This window comes from Lampris incognitus, chromosome 20, assembly GCF_029633865.1.
Source record: "Lampris incognitus isolate fLamInc1 chromosome 20, fLamInc1.hap2, whole genome shotgun sequence".
NCBI classification, from domain to species: domain Eukaryota; kingdom Metazoa; phylum Chordata; class Actinopteri; order Lampriformes; family Lampridae; genus Lampris; species Lampris incognitus.
The window spans coordinates 15,872,401-15,893,232 of NC_079230.1; the positions used below are offsets into that span (position 1 = coordinate 15,872,401).

Consider the following 20,832-nt stretch of genomic DNA (forward strand, 5'->3'; position numbering starts at 1 on the left):
TTTTGTTTGTTTTTTTTAGTGGTGACTATGCTGGCGTTTGGTTTGAGTGGACTGGATGGTATAGCGAGATACAGAGAGTTGAGGCAAAGAAACCACAGTGAGGAGAAAAGTAGATACATATTTTCCAAGATCACAGTTTAAACTAGTTATCATATGATGCAAACTTCTCTTCTTTAGACATATTTTTGTCATTTTCACATACAAATCATTCACTCATCTGACTTGCATTTACATTTCTAGTGTATGGCTGAAGTAACAGAGTGAGCGAACATGAGTACGACAGTAAGATGAGCTTCGGTTTCAGCTCTCCAATGTTACAGAAGCCACCAGAGAATACGCTGAGTCAAAAGAAAAACAAGAACTTACTTTGAAAGCATCTTTTGCTCTTCAGTGAAGTTCTCCTGCAGACAGACAGGCAATTAGACATTGTAAGACATCACTCTTAATGTTTTAATATTGCCATAAAACCAGAGTGATAGTGGAAAACAGGAAAAGGGAGAACTACCAAAAAGAGGGGGAATATTAAGAGTTTGAGAAAACGTGCAGGAGAAAGGAAAAACAAGAAAAAGTAACACAGTCTTTGACCTCCTCTGTAACAACCTTGATTGGAGCGCCATTGATGAAGTTTTTGCATTTGAGCAAAGTGTTAGCATCCTCTGTTCTCCCAAAACACACAGATGCCTAAACACACAGAATTACATTCGTACATCACATTTATTCTTTGCTTATTGTGAGGACCTTCTAATAACTACATTCAAAAGAAATGCCACAGGACATTCCTCAGAGAAATCAACAGAACAAGGGGTAGCCTGGATTTTTTTCAACCAACAATACCCTCATGATCCCAATAGGTAGTGCAGCTCACATGGTGAGAAGACTGCATTATGTGTGGTCATTCTGGGCATTTTGTGAAGTGGCAAACCAAAATGTCCCTAGATGTGTTAGGACAGATGAGAGAAAAAGGAACACAGCCAAAAAGGAGATTACAAGACCAAAAACCAAAAGAGAAAGCCTGGTATGCATGACATTTTGCATAGTTATATTTTCTTGAAGTGTAACACCATTTTCAGGGTGGAACTTTCCTATCAAGCAAATGAACGTGTTGCTAGTTGGAGAGCACAAACATACGCACACACACTTGGCCTACTTCCCCCAGGGAAGTGAGCAATAAAGCCATGGTGGTTTTGCCATAGCACTCCAGGGCAGCAAGCAGTTGCTCATTGTTGTTATATTATAATTACAATTTCATTTAGCAGACATCTGAGAGTTCATACAACCAAGCAAGGATCTAGTCAGGGGGCGACAACACAACTAAGTGCCAAAAAAACAGGTTCAAGTCCGATAGGACATAGGTGTCAAATGTTGGAATCCCTTTCAGTCTCAACATGGCTTGGGGGGGGGGGGGGGGCGCTACAAACCTAGGAAGCAGAAGAATGAAAAAGCAGAACGATGTAACAATGGATGGGGCAATGAAGGGTGAAAGGGCTTCGATGGTGTTTTAAGCCCCCAACGTACTCTTCAAGGCAGCGCTCAGAGCCCTAGAAAGAGAGAGTTACGTCAATGAGGGGTCAGAACGCGAGAGGGTCATGTGGTTCATGCAGCTGCCGAATAGTTCCAAACGAAGCTTGGCAGGTCATTTAAATGAACTGCTTAGCCGCGATTTCTGGTAACTACTAACCAATATTTTCAGATTTTTACCTTTATATATAGATATAGATATATTCCAACGTGATACATATTCTATGTGCATGTGTAGGACCATTAAAACTAATATTTTGTTTGAAATTGATGAGCTATCACGCTTTAAATTACATCGTTAATTTGATTCAAACGTGCTTGTAAAATGGTCAACATTAAAATGTCAACTGTAGCTTCTTACGTGTAAATTAACCTTTGATTAATGCGAGAAACATACCTTCGCCATAGAAATCCTATTGCCCCGGGTCGCACTGTTTGGAACTATCCGGGGCGCCCATGATCCGCCATTGCTGTTAAATAACTGGCCCATTGATGTCTACGGAGTTGACGTAACTCACTCTTTCTAGGGCTCTGGCAGCGCTGCATGGAAGGCACTCCCCGCCCCCAACAGTTTCACCCAATCACAGCACTGGTTAGGGTTAGGGTTAGGTTTAGGGTTAGCGCCAGTGCTGTGATTGGCTGAAACTGTAGGGGGCGGGGAGTGCCTTCCATGCAGCGCTGCCTTGAAGAGTACATTTGCGGCTTAAAACACCATCGAGCGTGAAAGGGTTAGAGTGAAGTGTGGGGAAAAAACAGAGGGAAAAACAATGAGGATGGACCCCAGAAATGGTAAGAGGCATAGAGAGGTGAAAAAGATGGAGGATGGATGGGCACACAAGGAGGAAAACTCGGGAACGATGAACGGTGACAGGAGGAATAAAATAAGAAATCAGCAGAGGAACTTTTCAGAGGGAAATAGGAGAGATGGATGGGCAGAACAAGAAGACAAAAGAAAAAAGAAAAAAAAAAGATGGTGAGAAAACTCATCTAACTCCTGGCTGGTAGTTGCAAAAAAATCATCAGCTTCATTATGTAAACAACAAACACAGGCATACTTAAAAAATTACACCCATATAAAACACACACACACACACACACACACACACACACACACACACACACACACACACACACACACACCTGGTTATGAGACAAATATTCACACAAACACTCAACATGAGGAAACTCAAAGACAAACCTCTGCTGATAAACAGGGTGTGGATGATGAGGAGGCCAGAGGGGCAGGTCTCTTTCCTTCTTTGGAGTAGACAGAGAAGGAGCTCTTTTCTTCTTCAGTGGATTGAGCGGCGGTGCTCTTTTCTTCTCTTGAGGAGATAGAGGAGGAACTCTTTCCTTCCCTGCCTTCTTTGGAGGAGGCAGTAGAAGCATGATTTCCTCCTATATGGGGAGTGGAGGAGCATCTTCCTCCTATAGTGGAAGGAGACAAAGAGGAAGACTTCAACTTGGCTATCTTAGCTAGTAAGGTGGGGGCCAGTGACTGAACCATGGCTTCCAGTTCTGACTTGTCAGATTTGGAATGGACAGCTGCAGGGATGAGAGAGGGAGACGGGAAACGAAGAAGCGATATTAGACAAACTCTTCGGGTGCCCAACTACCTCTTTGAATTTATTTATTTTTTAAATTTCAACTTTTCAAACCAGATATTTCCAAGAATTTCTTATCAGAAAGATCAGGTACTGTACGATGAGTCCGCAAACACCCCACCACCACCCCTAGCATCTTCTGAAAAGCTGAAATGAAATGAAATACATAGCTGAAATAGAGTTCCCCAACTTACACACAACTCTAAGTACGGACATCTCAGAACAGAACCAAAATATCAGATGTGGTGTTAAATTGTTAGCAGCTGCTATTGTCAATCAGACCTTTCAGAAGGAGTGCACTTTTGAACTACACTGGAGAAGTGTACAGTGGAGAACCTGCAGGCTCTCCCCATTCATTAGCATCAGCCCATGCTAACCACAGCCTCTCCCCCACCCCCGTCCCTGCAGGGCCAAACCTGTGTGTGTGTGTGTGTGTGTGTGTGTGTGTGTGTGTGTGTGTGTGTGTGTGTGTGTGAATTAATTAATAGAGGGTATGCATTGATGTCACTTTCCAACTGGAACACGCCTCCTCATCAGTCGCAGTGAGTGGCAAAGCATCCCGCAACATGGCTGCTTCTAGTAGGGGAAACAGTGAAACTGGGATTATAACGCAAGATTATCTGTTTAAATTAAAGGAAGTTGGACTTGACAGTGACCCTTAAAGTTTACCAAATAACCAGTGGTCCATGGACATTAACATTTGGCCACAAATCGAGTTTCCTGATATTTATATGTACTTGATTTCTACGCCAGAGAAATACACAAAGCAAAGCCTGAAGGTAGACAAAAGTCTTGACGCTTGGTTGTACTTCAAGGCGGGATTTGTTGGCAAAATTAAAGTGATGAGGACACCGATGGACATTCTGGTTGTATGTGGACAGGTTTGTACAAATATTTATTTTATTTTATTAAGTTACAACTGTGAAAACTTTAATGTTAAGCCAACCATTCTCCCCTTTTTTGTAGAACACAACACAAGGATATTTTTAAAAAAATATGCTGACAAAAACTTATGAAAGATGCTAAATATGTAATTGAGGAGTAGTCAATACAGTATATGACTTTATGATTTTACCATTTAACGTTACTCAGAAATCCAACATAGCCTAACGTTAGCCTACCTGACACAAAATGGGAACCGCAAATCCACGATTCGGTGCCTGGATTCCAGTTGTTTCTGCGAATTGCAGCGATCCATTTGTTTCTCTTTACCTTATCTTTCGGTAGTCTGTAAAAAGATAACTCCCGATTTCTTGTGAAATCTATTAGTGCAGTCTATCGCACAACAGCTCTTTCCCATTTTAGATGCATTTTTGCTGTATTCAAGCTGGACGTTAATGCTGCCACTCAGTCTTTTTGCCACTCAGTGCCGCGTTACTGCTGTGAGTGCCGCATCTGTGACATCACCCGCATACCCTCCCTTGTAAAGCGCTTTGAGTGGCTGTTGCAGCTAGAAAAGCACTATAGAAAATGCAACTTGGTTGACTGATCTTCTTTTCACTCTCTAACCTGATGTCTCCAGCCGTTTCTTGGCAAGTCTCTCTGCGCTGGTCTCCCGGTAGTCTGTAAAAAGATAACTCCCGATTTCTTGTGAAATCTATTAGTGCAGTCTATCGCACAACAGCTCTTTCCCATTTTAGATGCATTTTTGCTGTATTCAAGCTGGACGTTAATGCTGCCACTCAGTCTTTTTGCCACTCAGTGCCGCGTTACTGCTGTGAGTGCCGCATCTGTGACATCACCCGCATACCCTCCCTTGTAAAGCGCTTTGAGTGGCTGTTGCAGCTAGAAAAGCACTATAGAAAATGCAACTTGGTTGACTGATCTTCTTTTCACTCTCTAACCTGATGTCTCCAGCCGTTTCTTGGCAAGTCTCTCTGCGCTGGTCTCCTTATGTTTGTAGCTTGACGATCTCTCTGATGATGAGCGTCTCTCATGGCTCCTCGATCGGGAGCGACGGCGACTGGAGGAGGGGGAGGAGGAAGAGGGCGCACGTTGAGGGGATCGAAATCACAGTCTGGTGTGGTTATAAAATCAGCTGATCGATTAAGTTAATTATTCTTGCATTTCCTTTACATTCTCTTCTTATGCTGAGGCACCAAGGGTCTGTATATAGCGCTCTGGGTGTGCTCAAGCAAGCAAGTCAGCTGACTGACTGACTGACTGAGTTGAAAAATCTTGTATGTAAAATGCTGGAGGTTATGATTAAGGGAGATAGGTGATTTTGGTGAGTGAGTTAAGTATAAAGTTGCTTCCAGAGACGAGGAAAAGAGGAAGGCCAAAGAGGAGGTTTATGGATGTGGTGAGGGAAGACATGCAGGTGGCTGGTGTGACAGAGGAAGATGCAGAAGACAGGAAGAAATGGAAACGGATGATCCACTGTGGCGACTCCTAACGGGAGCAGCCGAAGGTAGTAGTAGTAGTTAAGTATAAAGGGAAGCATCATGATTTAACATTATCTCAATTACATGCTGTAGAAATAACACTTCGACAGTTAGCAGCCATAATACTACATAGTCTTCCGCGTCTCTGAAACGGTGGCGAAATTATGTGGAGAACTGTCTGCCACTAACGTCACTGGTGGACCATCCATGACTGTACTTCCTGCATTTTATAATAAACTTACTTCCTGCATTTTATAAGAAAATGTGAATTTACAACACTACCATTATACAGCTGTGTACAGTCGCGATATTCACATTTTCTTATACAATGCAGCTTATCAGTAAACCTGGAATTAAGTTTTCAGTCACCACACTACAACAGCACTCTGAGCCATGTTTCAGAGACACACAGAAGACTGCTCACTATCATGGTTGCTAAGGGAGAGTTATTAACACAACGTATAGACAGATAATGCTCAAAGCCTAGAATGTTTTCTTTGAAGTAATTTTTTTGATGGTGCTAAGCTGCTTGTCAACACAACTGCACACAAGTAAGATGTTTATAGAAGAGTGAGTGTCTGGGTGTTTGTGTATCTCGCAGACCTGCGCCTGTGTCTGGAGCTGCGGGGTGATCGTGAACGGGTCCTTCGGGAGTCCCTTGATGTCCTGCTTGATGATGAGAAGCTGCCACGGTAGCGGCGAGGACTTGGAGAGCGGGACCGAGAGCGAGACCGAGAACAGGACCGAGAACGGGACCGAGAACGGGAATGGCTTCTGTGGCTGCTGTCCTGGTAACGTTGCTTGAAATTCTGGGAGGAAGAAGTGGAGGATTGGGTGTCTCTACCTGCTGAAGATGAAACAGCACTGTGGGAGAGAGGAGAGAAACTTGGGCTAAAAAAAACAGTTGAACAGCAGGATGTGATTTTGTTGCCAAGCCTATGTATGCAAAATCATAGGTTAGTAATGCATTGATAATCTTGTATGTAGAAGACAGTAAATCCCTAAATGTACTTTAGTTCCTAGTTCCTTGCCCACTACCAAGTCAAATTTATTTTGTGTATAATTATTTGACTTAGAAAAGATTCCAATTCAAATTCTCACCTTCATTTATGAAATTTATTCAGTGGTTCAGGTATTGTATTATGTTTAATGCCCCCCATTGCTACCTTTCTTTTGACAACCTATTTCATCTGTATTCTTTTATTGACTGCTGCGATCACAAATTTTCCCAGTGAGCAAAATGTAATGTAATCTGACTTTGCTAATCTGATATGAACTCACCTTGGCAAATGTGCCTCCGTACCATCCCAGCCTGGGTACCTGGGAGGCAAAAAACCCCAATAAATGTCATGTCAACAGTTCATCATACCTTTGGCTCCATAAGAGTGGCACAATGTTAGAAAGTCAACATTTTCTCAAGTGAACACTGAAAATCTTTACCACATCACAGCCAAAACTAGTTTTGTGCTTTTGTCCTTTGATTTATCTTCAAGTGTGTACAACAGTCTGAGCCAAAGTAATAAAAAGGAACATTCAAAGAAAAAAAAAAAAACCTTAGTTTAGATTTTTTTTTAAATCCTGTTTGCAGGTTGGCAAGAAAAAAAAACTAAAGTAGGAAAACGACTAAACATTTAAAAAACATTTCTACATTAACCTTGGCCAGATTTGTCTCTCTCCCCCACCCCCCCTTTCTCCCCAATTGTATCTGGCCAATTACTCCACTCGTCCGAGTTGTCCTGGTCATTGCTCCAGCCCCTCTGCTGATCCGGGGAAGGCTGCAAATTACCACGTCTCTTCCAATACACGTGGAGTCGCCAGCCCCTTCTTTTCACCTGACAGTGAGGAGTTTCGTCAGGGGGATGTAGCGCATGGGAGGATGACGCTATTTCCCCCAGTTCCCCCTCCTCCCTGAACAGGCGCCCCAACCGACCAGAGGAGGTGCTAGAGCAGCGACCAGGACACATGCCCACATCCAGCTTCCCACCCGCAGACACGGCCAATTCTGTCTGTAGGGACACTCGACCAAGCTGGCGGTAACATGGGGATTCGAACCAGCTCTCCCCTTGTTGGTAGGCAACAGAATAGACCACTACGCCACCCGGATGCCCCCAAAATAAAAAATAAATTAATGAACAAATACAATCAAAACAATGACAAAACAACTGACTTTTTTCGGAGGAGTCTGCAGCTCACGATGTGGAGGCTGGTGTTCTGATGGGTGACCCAATCCTAGTAACCAAACATAAATAAAGCATTATGGCAGGCATTCATCATGATAATCATCCTCACCAATACAAGCATCACTATCACAAATCAGCGAAAACATGGTTAACTTTTACCATACATCAAGCATCTTCAAAATTTCCCAAGTCTTCTTAGTTTTTCCTTTTAAGTGATGGCTTTCCAAGATCAGTTTAACATAAAGTGTTTCATTTTCAGCAGATGGATAAAGTCCAAAAAAATCCATGTGAAACATATTTGTAAAACCGATGACAAAAAAACATTTTGACTTTCATCTTTTCTTCTCAAATTCCTCAGACATTTTAAAACAAACATCTGCTGAGAACAAATTGTTGTACAGCAAAACTTTGTCAGGTGATCATCCGGGGAAAAAGTGTAGGGGCAGTTGTGACAATCCATCGAGGTTTAGGACGCCATGCTTTTCTTATGGTTTACAATTAATCAGTCACATCTGACCAGCAGGCCAAAAATGCACCTGATAACACATTCAACCATATTTGATCCCTCTACCTCCCCCTCGTTGGTCATGGGAAATGCAGGTCCACTTACAGTCATGCAAGATACCTGTGAAGCGGCTAATTCAACAATCATGGTCAATAATTGTGAAAACAGGCAAATAAATGGGGGGGGGGGTCTTTAGGTTCTCAATCCTATTACATGTAGTTCTACAGTTGATGTATACTGTGTTCTGGTTAATTTCGTCTCAGCTAAATTCGCTGTAAAGTGTGGGATGGGGACAAAAATCTCCAAAAACGACAAATGAATTAAAAAAAAAGAAAAGAAAAAGGTTGTAGGGTGGTGATGTTTCCTGGTGACTCTAACGAAGTTTATAGATTATTTTCAACATGAAGAGCTTCTTTTTGAACAAACATTTTGTGGCAAAAATAAAAAAATAAAAAATCGAATTACACAAAGATTTGAAAAAATGAATATGAACCAAAAATAAAAATCAAAGGCAATTACATTTTCTTTTAAATACAGTGGGCAACAGAGGTTCCTCGTTGATATATGAGCATCACTTTCACAAAATGGATTATCAACGTTTAACATGATATAATATTAAACTTGAGCATGAATGAATGACTCCACCTACCCACAATAAATGCACATTAGAGCAATATAGACTAAAAGAAAATACAAAAACAGATTAATAAGTAGCCCTTAATGAAAACCTGAAAATGGAAAATATCAATTAAAGCAAATGAATATTCATTTTATCAAAATGGAATATAAATGACTAAATTTACAAAATACAAAAGCTGTAAATGTAAAAAAGAGACAATAATGGTCTCAAAAACCTAATGTAATAACACTGAAAAATTGAATATTGCAAATGTAAGATTTGAATTTTCTTCATGCTTTTGCTGACATTTCCAAAAAAGGTCTCTCTTGAATTATTTTTCAATTTTATTTTTATTTCACACGAAACTGTTCAAATACAACACTTGTCAGTCGAGCAGTGGCCAACATCAGAGTGATCTTCAACAGCCTAAATTTTAAATTCAGAATCTGTTAGTTTTCACTTCAGTCAAATGACACACTGCTGCTTAAAATAACACAAAATCCTGTTTTTAATTTAAAAAAAACATGCACATAACATACAGCAGATGTGGCATACAGCCAGATGTGTGGACCCACTGAAACATTTTGATACATTACATGTAGTCTCGTGTTGGACATCTGGTCTTGTATAAAACTTACGCAATCAACGTTCAATAATCCTTTCAAGAATTTGCACTCCGTTCTCTGTGTATCACAAAATGACTCATTAACGACTCATTAACAAAATTACTAGATCAATTTTGAAGCAGCATCAAAAAAATATCCTGATCTACAAGTAAACTGGAAAAACTAACAAAAATTTGCAATTTTAATTCGGGAAAATTAAATCACATTTGGAGACCAAAAAAAAAACCCCACAAATTCCTAGAGGAATAACAGAGTGCAGCCTTCTACTCACCTTCATGTGAGCACATTCTTTGTTACACAAAGAACAGTTATGGGGAAAGATCCTTGGTGTGGCCGCTGTATAGTCATTAATCATGGTCTGTGTTGGAAACTTGTTGGTAATCATCATCTTTTCTGGGGGCAACAGGGTAGGCTGCAGTGTGAAAGGGGGCATCTGTCCTGGAAAGAATGGAGGTGGAACCATGGGAGGCCTGGGGAAAATCATTGGTGGCTGGACGCTAGCAGTAGTGCCAGAGAGACCAAGGACCTGAGGAGGAGGATGAAGAGGAGGAGGAGGAAGAGCAGGGGGAGGAAGAGGAGGAGGAAGAGAGGGAGGAGGAACAGCAAAAACTGGAGGCCATATCTGCTGCTGAGGCAGATACTGCTGCTGTTGATGCTGCTGCTGTACCTTATGTCCGACCAGAGACCCTTTACCCTGGGTTTGATTATTGGCTGCATTGTCCTCTTTACTGCCTGGTCCAGTTTGGCTAGGTTTCACTCCTGGTCCGGTTCGACTAGGTTTCACTCCACTGACAAGAATGCAGATTGGACGAGTTGACTTCACTGTCTGTGCCAGGTGGTCAGTTCCAGGTTTCTTCCCCGGAACAGAAGTTTTGAGCTCTATATTTCTCATGTTTGAGTCTTTCTTCAGAATGGGACTCAAGGTCGGATGGTTGGTCTGGTCCTGTCTTCGAGTTTGTGTGGTTTGGTCTTGGCTCGGTATCTGGATTCGAGTGATTTGGTCTTGGCTTAGAGGGGTGATAGAGCTCAGCATTGAAGTGAAAGAAAAATGAGGACCTGTTGTAGAGCTTGTCTGATTTCGAGAAGCCACAGTGCGAGATTCCAATCCTGTTTTTTTTGGCAGGGTTTCTTGGTTATGACTGCTACTCAAGTAACTATCCAATATGCTCTCACTTTTATTATTACCAGCTCCAACACTACTATTTCTTCCATTTATCTCATCTCCAAACCCTCTAATGTATTTACTACTATGTCCATAGTCAATCACTTTACTTGGTTGGCGAATGGTATGGGCTACTTCTTCTTGATGTTTCATTACCCCTCCAGAAACACCCAATTGATCAGAACCACTAATGCTCCCTCTAGTGGAAGGCTGGAGACACATAACTGTCTTGTGGGCTGCTGCTGCTCTCTTGGTCTTTTGGATGCGGATGTCACGTAGCAGGAACGGTAAATTGGCCGGGGTAATCTGATCCTCAGGATAAGCACAGAAAAACTCCATGTCTTCCTTGGAGAGGCCAAAGCGCTGAAGGATGTCTGTAGCAGATTTAGAGGTATATTTGGGTTGGCTAGAGTTGGTGGTGGTTGATGAGTAGGGCTGTCTGGATTTTGAATAATCCCCTAACCCGGGAATAGAACTCATACCATGTTCTCTTGCACTGGAAGCACTACTGCTGTCATTACTACCACTTACAAAGCTGGAAGGTTGGGAGGAGTAGGATCGGGGCATGTTTTGCATTGAAGAGGAGGATGAGGATGAATAGAAATTTGAGGTGGCAACACTGGATGGTGTCTGGTGGCTCTCCAACCAGTCCGAGGAGCCACTAGTAATTTGCTCATCTGAGCGTCCATCCAAATACTTTTTGGAGGCAGAGGATGAAGACACAGGATAGGGTTTTATCCCTGTGGCAAAGACGTACATCTCATCTCTGGAAGTTAGGTGAGAGTCCTGGTGTGTGGTCTGCAGCTCTTTCTGCTGCTTTGACTGGGTAAGATGTCCAACCTCCTCTATAGCTCTGCTGATATCACCGTGTATGGTGTGTTCCATTTCTGTGTGCAACATTGATGTACTCTGCTCAGACCTGTAAGCCATTGACTGAGAAAGCATGGAACAGTGCCGCTCCCCAGAATTACTGAAAGCCCCAGAATAGGCCCTGGATGATCCTAGGCTAGACCCAGGGCCCAAGTACCTGGACGTCCCCTGAGTTTCTATCCCTGCCTTAGCACTAGTGAGTCCATACTGCCCCTGTGCTGATCTCTGTGTCCCTGAAGTATAAGGGTTGTACAGAGGATGGGCCATTGTGTTTGCAACCTTCAAAAGGTTAGGAGATTGATGGCTGCAGCAGTAGGAGAGGCAGGTATTGTTGGTATAAAAGGGGTGGAAGGGTTAGGGTTGGTAGTCGAGGCAACAGCTTAGATACCAGCGATGATAAAGTTGTTTATCTGCACAAGGGAGAGCTGAGCTTTGATCTGAACCAGTTACAGAAGAGCAGCCTGCTGGCGAATCAGGAGTGAGCTCCCCGTACACCATCCAATCAGGGGGCTCGTTTGTGGCCAGGGGGCAGGTGAAGGTGCACAACGGTCCACTAGCAACACAAAGCTGAAAAAGTTAGCAAACACAAAAAAGGGAAAAACTGTTATTCAATAAGACTGGACCTCAGCATTTGAGAAGCATGAAAACAACATCATCATCATCATCACCACCATCATCATGGAAGCTATTTGACATATTGGTCCAGTCCAGTAATTCCTATCTTGATTACAATGCCCAGATCAGTCATTTGTTTCAGAGCACTTCTTGCTTCCATTGGTGACAGAGCATGGAGCAGACAAAAGCACCCAGCAAACATGCCCGTGCAGGCCCACTGTGGGTAGGTGTCTTGCGCTTTGCTGGTGTAGTTCCCAAAGCCGCTGTCTTGACGACCCTTCACGGGGAATATAATGAACGGCGCGCCGCGCCGCACAAACCGGTTGGGACGGTGCGCTTAGAGCTGTCAGCTGCTGTCTCAGAAGGCGTGCTGAGCAACTTGATAACAACAGTAAATCGAGCAAAATTTCTCGACTTTGAACTTCCATTAAACGTAGTTTTTAACAGTTATGAGAGAAAAAACTCCATCAAAATCGTGCTACTCATATCCCTTTTGTGATCTTGTCCGATAGGGAAACATTGTACTGTACCAAATAACAACTGTTAACAGCCTGTCTACTCACCGGCTGGCACGGATCCGCAGCGTCGACATTTTATTTCCGAGTCACCACGACCCTGTTTCCGAAGAGCACGCCTGTGTCCAAAGTTGACCGATTTGACCCTTTATAAGCAAAATAAAAAAGTCCTGGATACTCATCCCGTGTTAAACCTTTCGGATAAAACTCCAAGCAAACACAAAACCATCGCATGCTAGCGCTACTTAGCTTCTTGTCCGGTCGTGCGCGTTGGTCGACAACTTTTGAGTGGGGTCGAAAATTTGGGTATACATTTAACAGTCAAATAAAGTCCACGCTTAAATAACATGTGCGCTTAACCACTAGCCTGTCACATTAGGAACCCTTCACTACAACGCTGCAAAAAGATAAATAATATATATGGGGGCACTGTCGTCCTGCTCCAGCTAACAGGCAAGCGTCATCGGACGAAGCACGACACAGCGACCTTTAACCAAACATTCGCTGTCGACATGCAACAAACGCGGTTTCCAATATTAAAAACATGAAAAAAAGCAACGATAGCGTCGTTTCTTGATTAGCAAAACTGTTTTCCGTCATTCAATAACACTTTGTCTACTACCCTGAAAGCGTTTCTTCTTCCTCTTATTTAGGACGATTGGTCACTTTACCGCCACCAACTGGACTGGAGCGCGGACCAGCGCGTCCACTTGCATAAAGTTCTCTCTCAGATTTTCTTTCTACTTCAGCGTCACAGTTAATGCCATTGCTAAAAAGGCCAAAAACATCATCTGGTTCTTCCAAAAGCAAATTTCCGCATGTTTCCTGGCTGACTTGTCTCCCTTAGATTCTTGTCTCACATCATTCTCGTTCACACAAAGTTGAATCAGTTCATCTGGACACAACGTTTCATCACCCATCTAAGTGCCCTGTTCAGTCTCAGCTAACTGCAGGTATGCAGTCAGGACCTGGTCGAGCACGTCGCTTCATTCCTCGACGCTCCCTCGAGAACCGGTACGCCTTTCTCCAACCGATTATAATTATTCCAGACACAGACCTGGACACAGGACTGCTGCCCTGCGGTCTCCCTCCCAGCCTAACTGCGAAGCCGGGTGGTGTAGTCGTCCAGAATCTCTGGCCTCTGGTGTGGGAGCCGTTGTCGGATTATACAGCTATCCTGGTCAAAGTGGCTCTGTTCAACGTAAAATCCTTATCCAATAAGGCTTTTATTCTCCATGACTTTTCCACCACCATGGACTGGATTTCTTATTGGTCTATTACTACTACTACTTTGTGCTGCTCCCGTTAGGGGTTGCCACAGCGGATCATCCGTTTCCATTTCTTCCTGTCCTCTGCATCTTCCTCTGTCACACCAGCCACCTGCATGTCCTCCCTCACCACATCCATAAACCTCCTCTTTGGCCTTCCTCTTTTCCTCTTCCCTGGCAGCTCCATATTCAACATACTTCTCCCAATGTACCCAGCATCTCTCCTCCACACATGTCCAAGCCATCTCAATCTTGCCTCTTTTGCTTTGTCTCCAAACCGTCCAACTTGAGCTGTCCCTCTAATATAATAATTCCTAATCCTGTCCTTCTTCGTCACTCCCAGGGAAAATCTTAGTATCTTCAACTCTGCCACCTCCAGCTCCTCCTGTCTTTTCGTCAGTGCCACTGTCTCCAAATCCCATAACATAGCTGGTCTCACAACCATCTTGTAAACCTTCCCTTTAACTCTTGCTGGTACCCTTCTGTCACAAATCATTCCTGACACTCTTCTCCACCCACTCCACCCTGCCTGCACTCTCTTCTTCACCTCTCTACTGCACTCCCTGTTACTTTGGACAGTTGACCCCAAGTATTTAAACTCATTTGCCCTGATCACCTCCACTCTTTGCATCCTGGCCATTCCACTGTCCTCCCTCCTTCTGCTCCTACTGACTTTCATTCCTCTTCTCTCCAGTGCACACTTCCATGGCTCCACCTCTCCAGGCTCTCCTCAACCTGCACCCTACTCTTGCTACAGATCACAATGTCATCCGTGAACATCATCGTCCACGGAGACTCCTGCCTGATCTCATCCGTCAACCTGTCCATCACCATTGCAAACAAGAAGGCTCAGAGCCGATCCTTGATGTAATCCCACCTCCACCTTGAACCCATCTGTCATTCCAGCTGCACACCTCACCATTGTCACAATTCCCTCATACATATCCTGCACCACTCCTACATACTTCTCTGCAACTCCCGACTTCCTCACACAATACCACACCTCTCTCGGCACCCTGTCATATGCTTTCTCTAAATCCACAAAGACACAATGTAACTCCTTCTGGCCTTCTCTATACTTCTCAAATCGACATTCTCAAAGCAAACATCGCATCCGTAGTGCGCTTTCGTGGCATGAAACCATACTGCTGCTTGCTAATCGTCACCTCTCTTCTTAACCTAGCTTCCATCACTTTCCCATATTGTCATGCTGTGGCTGATCAACTTTATAAATCTGTAGTTGCTACAGTTCTGCACATTGCCCTTGTTCTTGAAAATCGGTACCAGTATGCTTCTTCTCCACTCCTCTGGCATCCTCTGACTACCCTACTCTCGCTATAGAACCCGATGTCATCCGCGAACATCATAGTCCATGGAGACTCCTGCCTGATCTTGTCCATCAACCTGTCCATCACCATTGCAAACAAGAAAGGGCTCAGGGCTGATCCTTGATGTAATCCCACCTCCACCTTGAACCCATCTGTCATTCCAACCACACACCTCACTATTGTCACACCTCCCTCATACATATCATGCACCACTCCTACATACTTCTCTGTAACTCCCGACTTCCTCATACAATACCACACCTCCTCTCTCGGCACCCTGTCGTTTGCTTTCTCTAAATCTACAAAGACACAATGTAACTCCCTCTGGCCTTCTCTATACTTCTCCATCAACACTCTCAAAGCAAACATCACATCTGTAGTGCTCTTTCGTGGCATGAAACCATACTGCTGCTCGCTAATCGTCACCTCTCCTCTTAACTTAGCTTCTATTACTCTTTCCCATATCTTCATGCTGTGGCTGATCAACTTTATAAGTCTGTAACTGGATTTCTTACGGGTGACAGTAAGAAATCCAGTTGCTGGTGGGTGTATTGTTGCTGGTAGCTATATTGTGCGCTATGCAAATTTGATCAAGGTAGATAAGGGAAATGTAATTACGCCTGTGTGTAAATACATTTCAGACCTCTCGCCTGGCGTGTCTCCTTTGGGGCATGTCGATCGATATATATATATCAACACTGATACAGGAAAAAAGATTTTAATACATACATATATATACATACATACACACACACACACACATATATATATATATATATATATATATATATATATATATATATATACACAACCGGTAGTGTGGTGTGGATGCGGTTTGTAGCAGTTGTCTCGGGGACACTCCATAGCTGCTGGGGAAGCCAGATACTGGTTGCCTTCACAGGGTATGGGGCTTCGTGTTTAAAGAGCCCAGATGCAAAAGCACCTGAAGACTAGGGGAGAGTTGGATAGCTTCATGGTTAGGCAGTTAGAGGGGGAGTTCTGGAATTTGTTTTGTACATGTTTTCCCCATTTTTGTCTGTCCTTGTGTAAATTTGCATAGTTTGATCCAGCATGGAAGATATTGATGAGTTTGTCCATAGTCCCTCGGAGTGGATAGAGTGGTGCAGTTGCCTAAAATAGCAGATTATTATTCTTTGGATATTGGTGATAGAAGGCAAAGTAGAGATGCTGTTAGGGCCACAGTGAAGCCCCAGCTGGATTGGAAGGTCTTGTTAAGTAAGGCAGAGAAGAGGCCTGGTCTGCTTCTCCAGCCACCCGTAGGTAGTAATCTCACGTTTGAGCAGCAGAAACAGTTGCTCTTGTTGCAGCTAGAGTATGATAGTGAAAAACATGAAGCCAAGTTGAAATTGGAGCAAGCAAAGTTACGGCTGCAACATGCTAAGCTGGATTTAATTAAGACGGGCAGAATGACAGGTGATTCAAGTATGGACTTTCATATATTTCATATATCTCCTTGTGATTCTCCAGACCGGTTTGATGCCAGCAATTTGCATATTGTCCCCACATTCAGTGAACGGGATCCAGACACCTTTTTTCTTTGTTTGAGCGCATTGCTGATGCTAGGCAGTGGCCTGATGCGGAGCGCACATTGTTATTGCAGTGCATCATGACTGGTAAGGCGCAAGAGGCATATGCTGCTCTCAGTTCAGTCGATAGTCGTAGCTATGATAAAGTTAAGTCCGCTGTGTTAAGGCTGTATCAACTGGTGCCCGAGGCTTACCGGCAGCAGTTTAGGTCATGGAGAAAGGGAAATAAGCAGACGCATGGTGAGTTCACTAGGGATCTAGCCACTCATTTTCACCGGTGGTGTGCCATTTTGGAAGTGGAAACGTTTGAGGGCTTGGCCGATCTTACTGCGTTAGAACAGTTCAAATACTCAGTCCCTGGCTACATAGCCACCCACATTAATGAGCATAAAGTTAAGACTGCTGCAGAGGCTGCTGTCCTAGCCGACGAGTATGTTTTAACACACAACACTTTCGGAGATGTGCACACTTGCAGGCAGTGTATGGCAAGTGGTGGTTGGTGTCTGCCCAGCGCTACTGATTGTAGCCTATGTAAAGCAACATTCATTGTAGGCTAGGCCTAATGAAGCTGGACTGGTAACGTTTTAGCTCAGTGTAAATAAAATGTGTATATAAGTACTGTATAACTATGGACTCACTTCAACAGAATGACATTTCCTAACTAGTCTTCTCCCTGTCGTATTTGTGGCAACGCAGGATTTCGGACCTCTGGACCTGACTGGAAATAACCAGTGTCTTCATCATGGATCAAGATAAACTCATTGTATTCTATTTCAGTTTGGGTTTGAGTCATCAAGACATACTCGCAAGCATAGCGTTACATGGTTTCATTATAAGCAAGAGACACCTGAAAAGAATTCTTAGAAGTTATGGATGTTTTCATGGCCAGTATTCTGAGCTACAGGAAGTAATAGACTTCATTGTGGATCAATTAAGAGGCCCTGGGAGACTTCGTGGTTAAAGGTGGATGTATATGTGAAGTGTTTGGAACATGGTATTCATGTAAGGAAAGAGGACGTGCGATTGATTCTGGCAGAGCTCGACCCTGTGAGTTGTACTGCCCATTGGAGACGGCGACTGAACAGGAGGTAGTATTTTTCCCAAGGACCAAGCTATATTTGGCATATAGATTCCTATGATAAACTGAAACCTTATGATACTTGTATTAGTGGATGCACTGATGGATTCTCCAGAAGATTGATCTGGTTGAGAGCAGCCCTAACATGTAATTGGAGGCTACTTTATAGAAGCAATAGAAGAAGTTGGGGTTGGCCCAAGGATTGTCCGCAGACTTGGGAACAGAGAATGGGGTTGTTCGGGATATTCAAATATTTCTGCATCGCAATTGTGAAGACAACAGATCAGGGGAGCGAAACTATATAGCAGGAGCAAGCACAGCTAATCAAAGGACTGAAAGTTGGTGGGGTGTCATGCAACGAGAAGGTATTGAGTATTGGATACAGCTACTGGGAGAGCTGAAAGATGAAGGTTTGTTTGCTGGGGACTTCCTGGATAAAGCACTTTCGCAATTTTGTTTCATGAACATAATCCAGGCATGTTGCATAATCTCTCTCGCTCTCTCTTTTTCCCTCTCTTACACACACACACACACACACACACACAAACAAGACTAACTGCACACAACAGTAATTGTTCTATGTGCAATAAAACTATACATTCATCACTTTTTTAAACTTACATTATTATACACATGTATAAAGTACTTTCCTCTTTTTTATTTGATTTTTACCACTTAAAGTGTATTTGTTTTCTATTTTTATAACACTAATGTTATTGCTGTGCTGACTTGCTCTTTTCTCATCCTATGAAATGCTTGTGTTAACCTGTATATGAGTAATAAACTTGAACTTAGTTGTGAACATCCCCTGCATGTCGGGGTCCCGTTTGTCCTGTCGGGATGTATTTTCCCATAGGCTACTGACCGACAGACTATAGATTATCCCTTACTTCACATCTGCCAATATGTCCAAGTCCAATATGTTTACAGTATAAGTAAGCTAATGTGGAAATTTCTGTCTTTTCAGAAGCAGTTAAATGAGATCACAGAAGTCTGGAACGTACATTGCATCCGCCCTTCTACAAACACTAATGTGCCCTGTGGCATACCCAGTGCCAGGTGTTTTCAGCACATTTGTGGGGTGCAGAAGACTACATTGTCCGACCCAATGACAATGACATGATGACATGCAAGCATGCCTGCAAGTTTCTGAATACCATTCCATGTGATGCACATGTTTTTGATCTATGCATGGTGACCATGGAAGAACCAGGTTTAGGCTTTCCAAACAATACATCAGAAGCACTTAACTTATATATCTCATTAAGGGATATTCTCTGGCCCCAATTGTTTGAGTAGGATTGTGGTCTGTCTGTGAACCTATTTGAAGACAAATCCAGAAGGGCCCAGGTACTTTTTTGCTGCTGTTAAATATCTACGGCTGATATGAACAGTAAGGTCCAGAGCCATTGCTCCACTAGCCTCAGCTCCATGGGCCTCTCCATTTCTCAACCACCCCCAAAAACCAGTCAGTCATCACTTCACCAGACTCTCCATTGCTCCACCTCTTGACCAGCTTCCCCTTCACTCCACAGGCCTCACCATCCACCGGTGACCTGTCTGTACTTTGACATGTGAAACTGCTTGTGCAACCCTACACATCATAAAGTTAATTGTGTACATACATTATCAACTGTTATGACATGTTGATCAAAATCTTACACAGATTATTTTAATATTCTTATATGTAGTAGCCTACTGTAAGTCTTTTCTCTTTTCTTTATCAGAGTGACATATGGATGTTAAATTAATGAAATGTACTGTAACTATCATACACAAATTTAAAAAGAGAAATAAACACATAATTGAATACTTAGAAGTACATTATTTCCCAAACCTCCTGGTTTATCTACCGTGTGTCCGCTTAATAAAACAGCTCATGAAATTCAACCACTCGTGACATTCAAGGGTAGGTAGACAGAAAAGACCCAGCTTTGAAGAGAGTCCTACCAGTCCAAAACTGCAACATAATGAAAAAAAATATGATCCATACACAACCGTGCAGCTGATGAAACAATGAAGGTTGTACAAATGTGTTATTAAGTCTTGTCAGTGTAAGTGGGGGAGCTGAGGCCATAGCTCAGAGATGGGAGCTAGATAATATCCATCACCCACACGTTGGAATCAAGGAGTGATGTAAATTCCTCTGTCATCTCCAAGAACAGTAGGTATTGGGTAGCTCTAAAACACATCCACAAGTGTGGGATTGTGGGCTTCTAACAAAGTCACTGCTTGGCTCCACAAACCGCACATGGACGACAGGTGAGACAAGTACATTGGCATCTGTTTCAAATAGAGCACAATGAGAAAACATTAGTAACTTTACCCTTAAACACTGCATATATTTGATGTACTCCTTGGACAAACACCTCATCGGACAAGCAATTCTTGTCAATATCTTGACCTAAGGGAACAATCAGATGGTGGCTGAGAGAGAGTGATGAGGTGGGTTGGGTGAGAGGTTTATTCAAACAAGCACACGTCAGACAACTGATACAGAATGGCCAAAATCTTGGGGCTTATGTACATTGGTACAAAACAGAGGGCAGTGGTAGCACAGAGACAGGAAACACAAGTACATTACACTGAGAGCACATTTGAGATCACTAACAGTCTGGGGAATCACTCACCTGTACAAAAGCGAGGGAATCATCTCAGCTGGTCTTCTGTGCAGTTTCGGATGTACTTTTTCAGATAGTCAAAGATGTTTTGCGCCTTTCCTGTTATGACTTCATCATGTTTCAGTGCTGCATTCACTTTTCTGCTGTTAGGCTTCAGAGTATCTAACACTTCATTCAAACCACCAGGTGGCAGTTTGAGCTTCTTCAGATGCGGACTCCAACACTCACTGATGTACGCTGGATCTTGTATGATGTTTTTGTGTGCTACCTCCAAAAGGGTTTTACCCCAATTTTTTTTTGTCACGAAAGTCCTGACATCATGTGCCTCAAGAAAATCAGACCAAACATCCCTTTCTTTTACAGCTGAGAAGTCCTTCATAGCTTCTTCAATG

General features: G+C 43.1%; 1 protein-coding gene across 1 annotated transcript in view; it reads right to left on the reverse strand.

Annotated features, from left to right (window-relative positions):
• Window positions 1-11,735, reverse strand: part of LOC130130447 (uncharacterized) — a 41,481-nt gene extending 29,746 nt beyond the window's left edge. The window contains exons 1-8 of the mRNA XM_056300156.1: window positions 10,824-11,735; window positions 9,708-9,962; window positions 7,674-7,735; window positions 6,788-6,826; window positions 6,110-6,370; window positions 4,967-5,085; window positions 2,717-3,063; window positions 367-401 (exon numbers count right to left, since the gene is read on the reverse strand). Coding sequence (XP_056156131.1) covers window positions 367-401; window positions 2,717-3,063; window positions 4,967-5,085; window positions 6,110-6,370; window positions 6,788-6,826; window positions 7,674-7,735; window positions 9,708-9,962; window positions 10,824-11,735 — 2,030 coding nt within the window. The remainder of the gene's footprint in view (window positions 1-366; window positions 402-2,716; window positions 3,064-4,966; window positions 5,086-6,109; window positions 6,371-6,787; window positions 6,827-7,673; window positions 7,736-9,707; window positions 9,963-10,823) is intronic.
• Window positions 11,736-20,832: the final 9,097 nt, after the last annotated feature.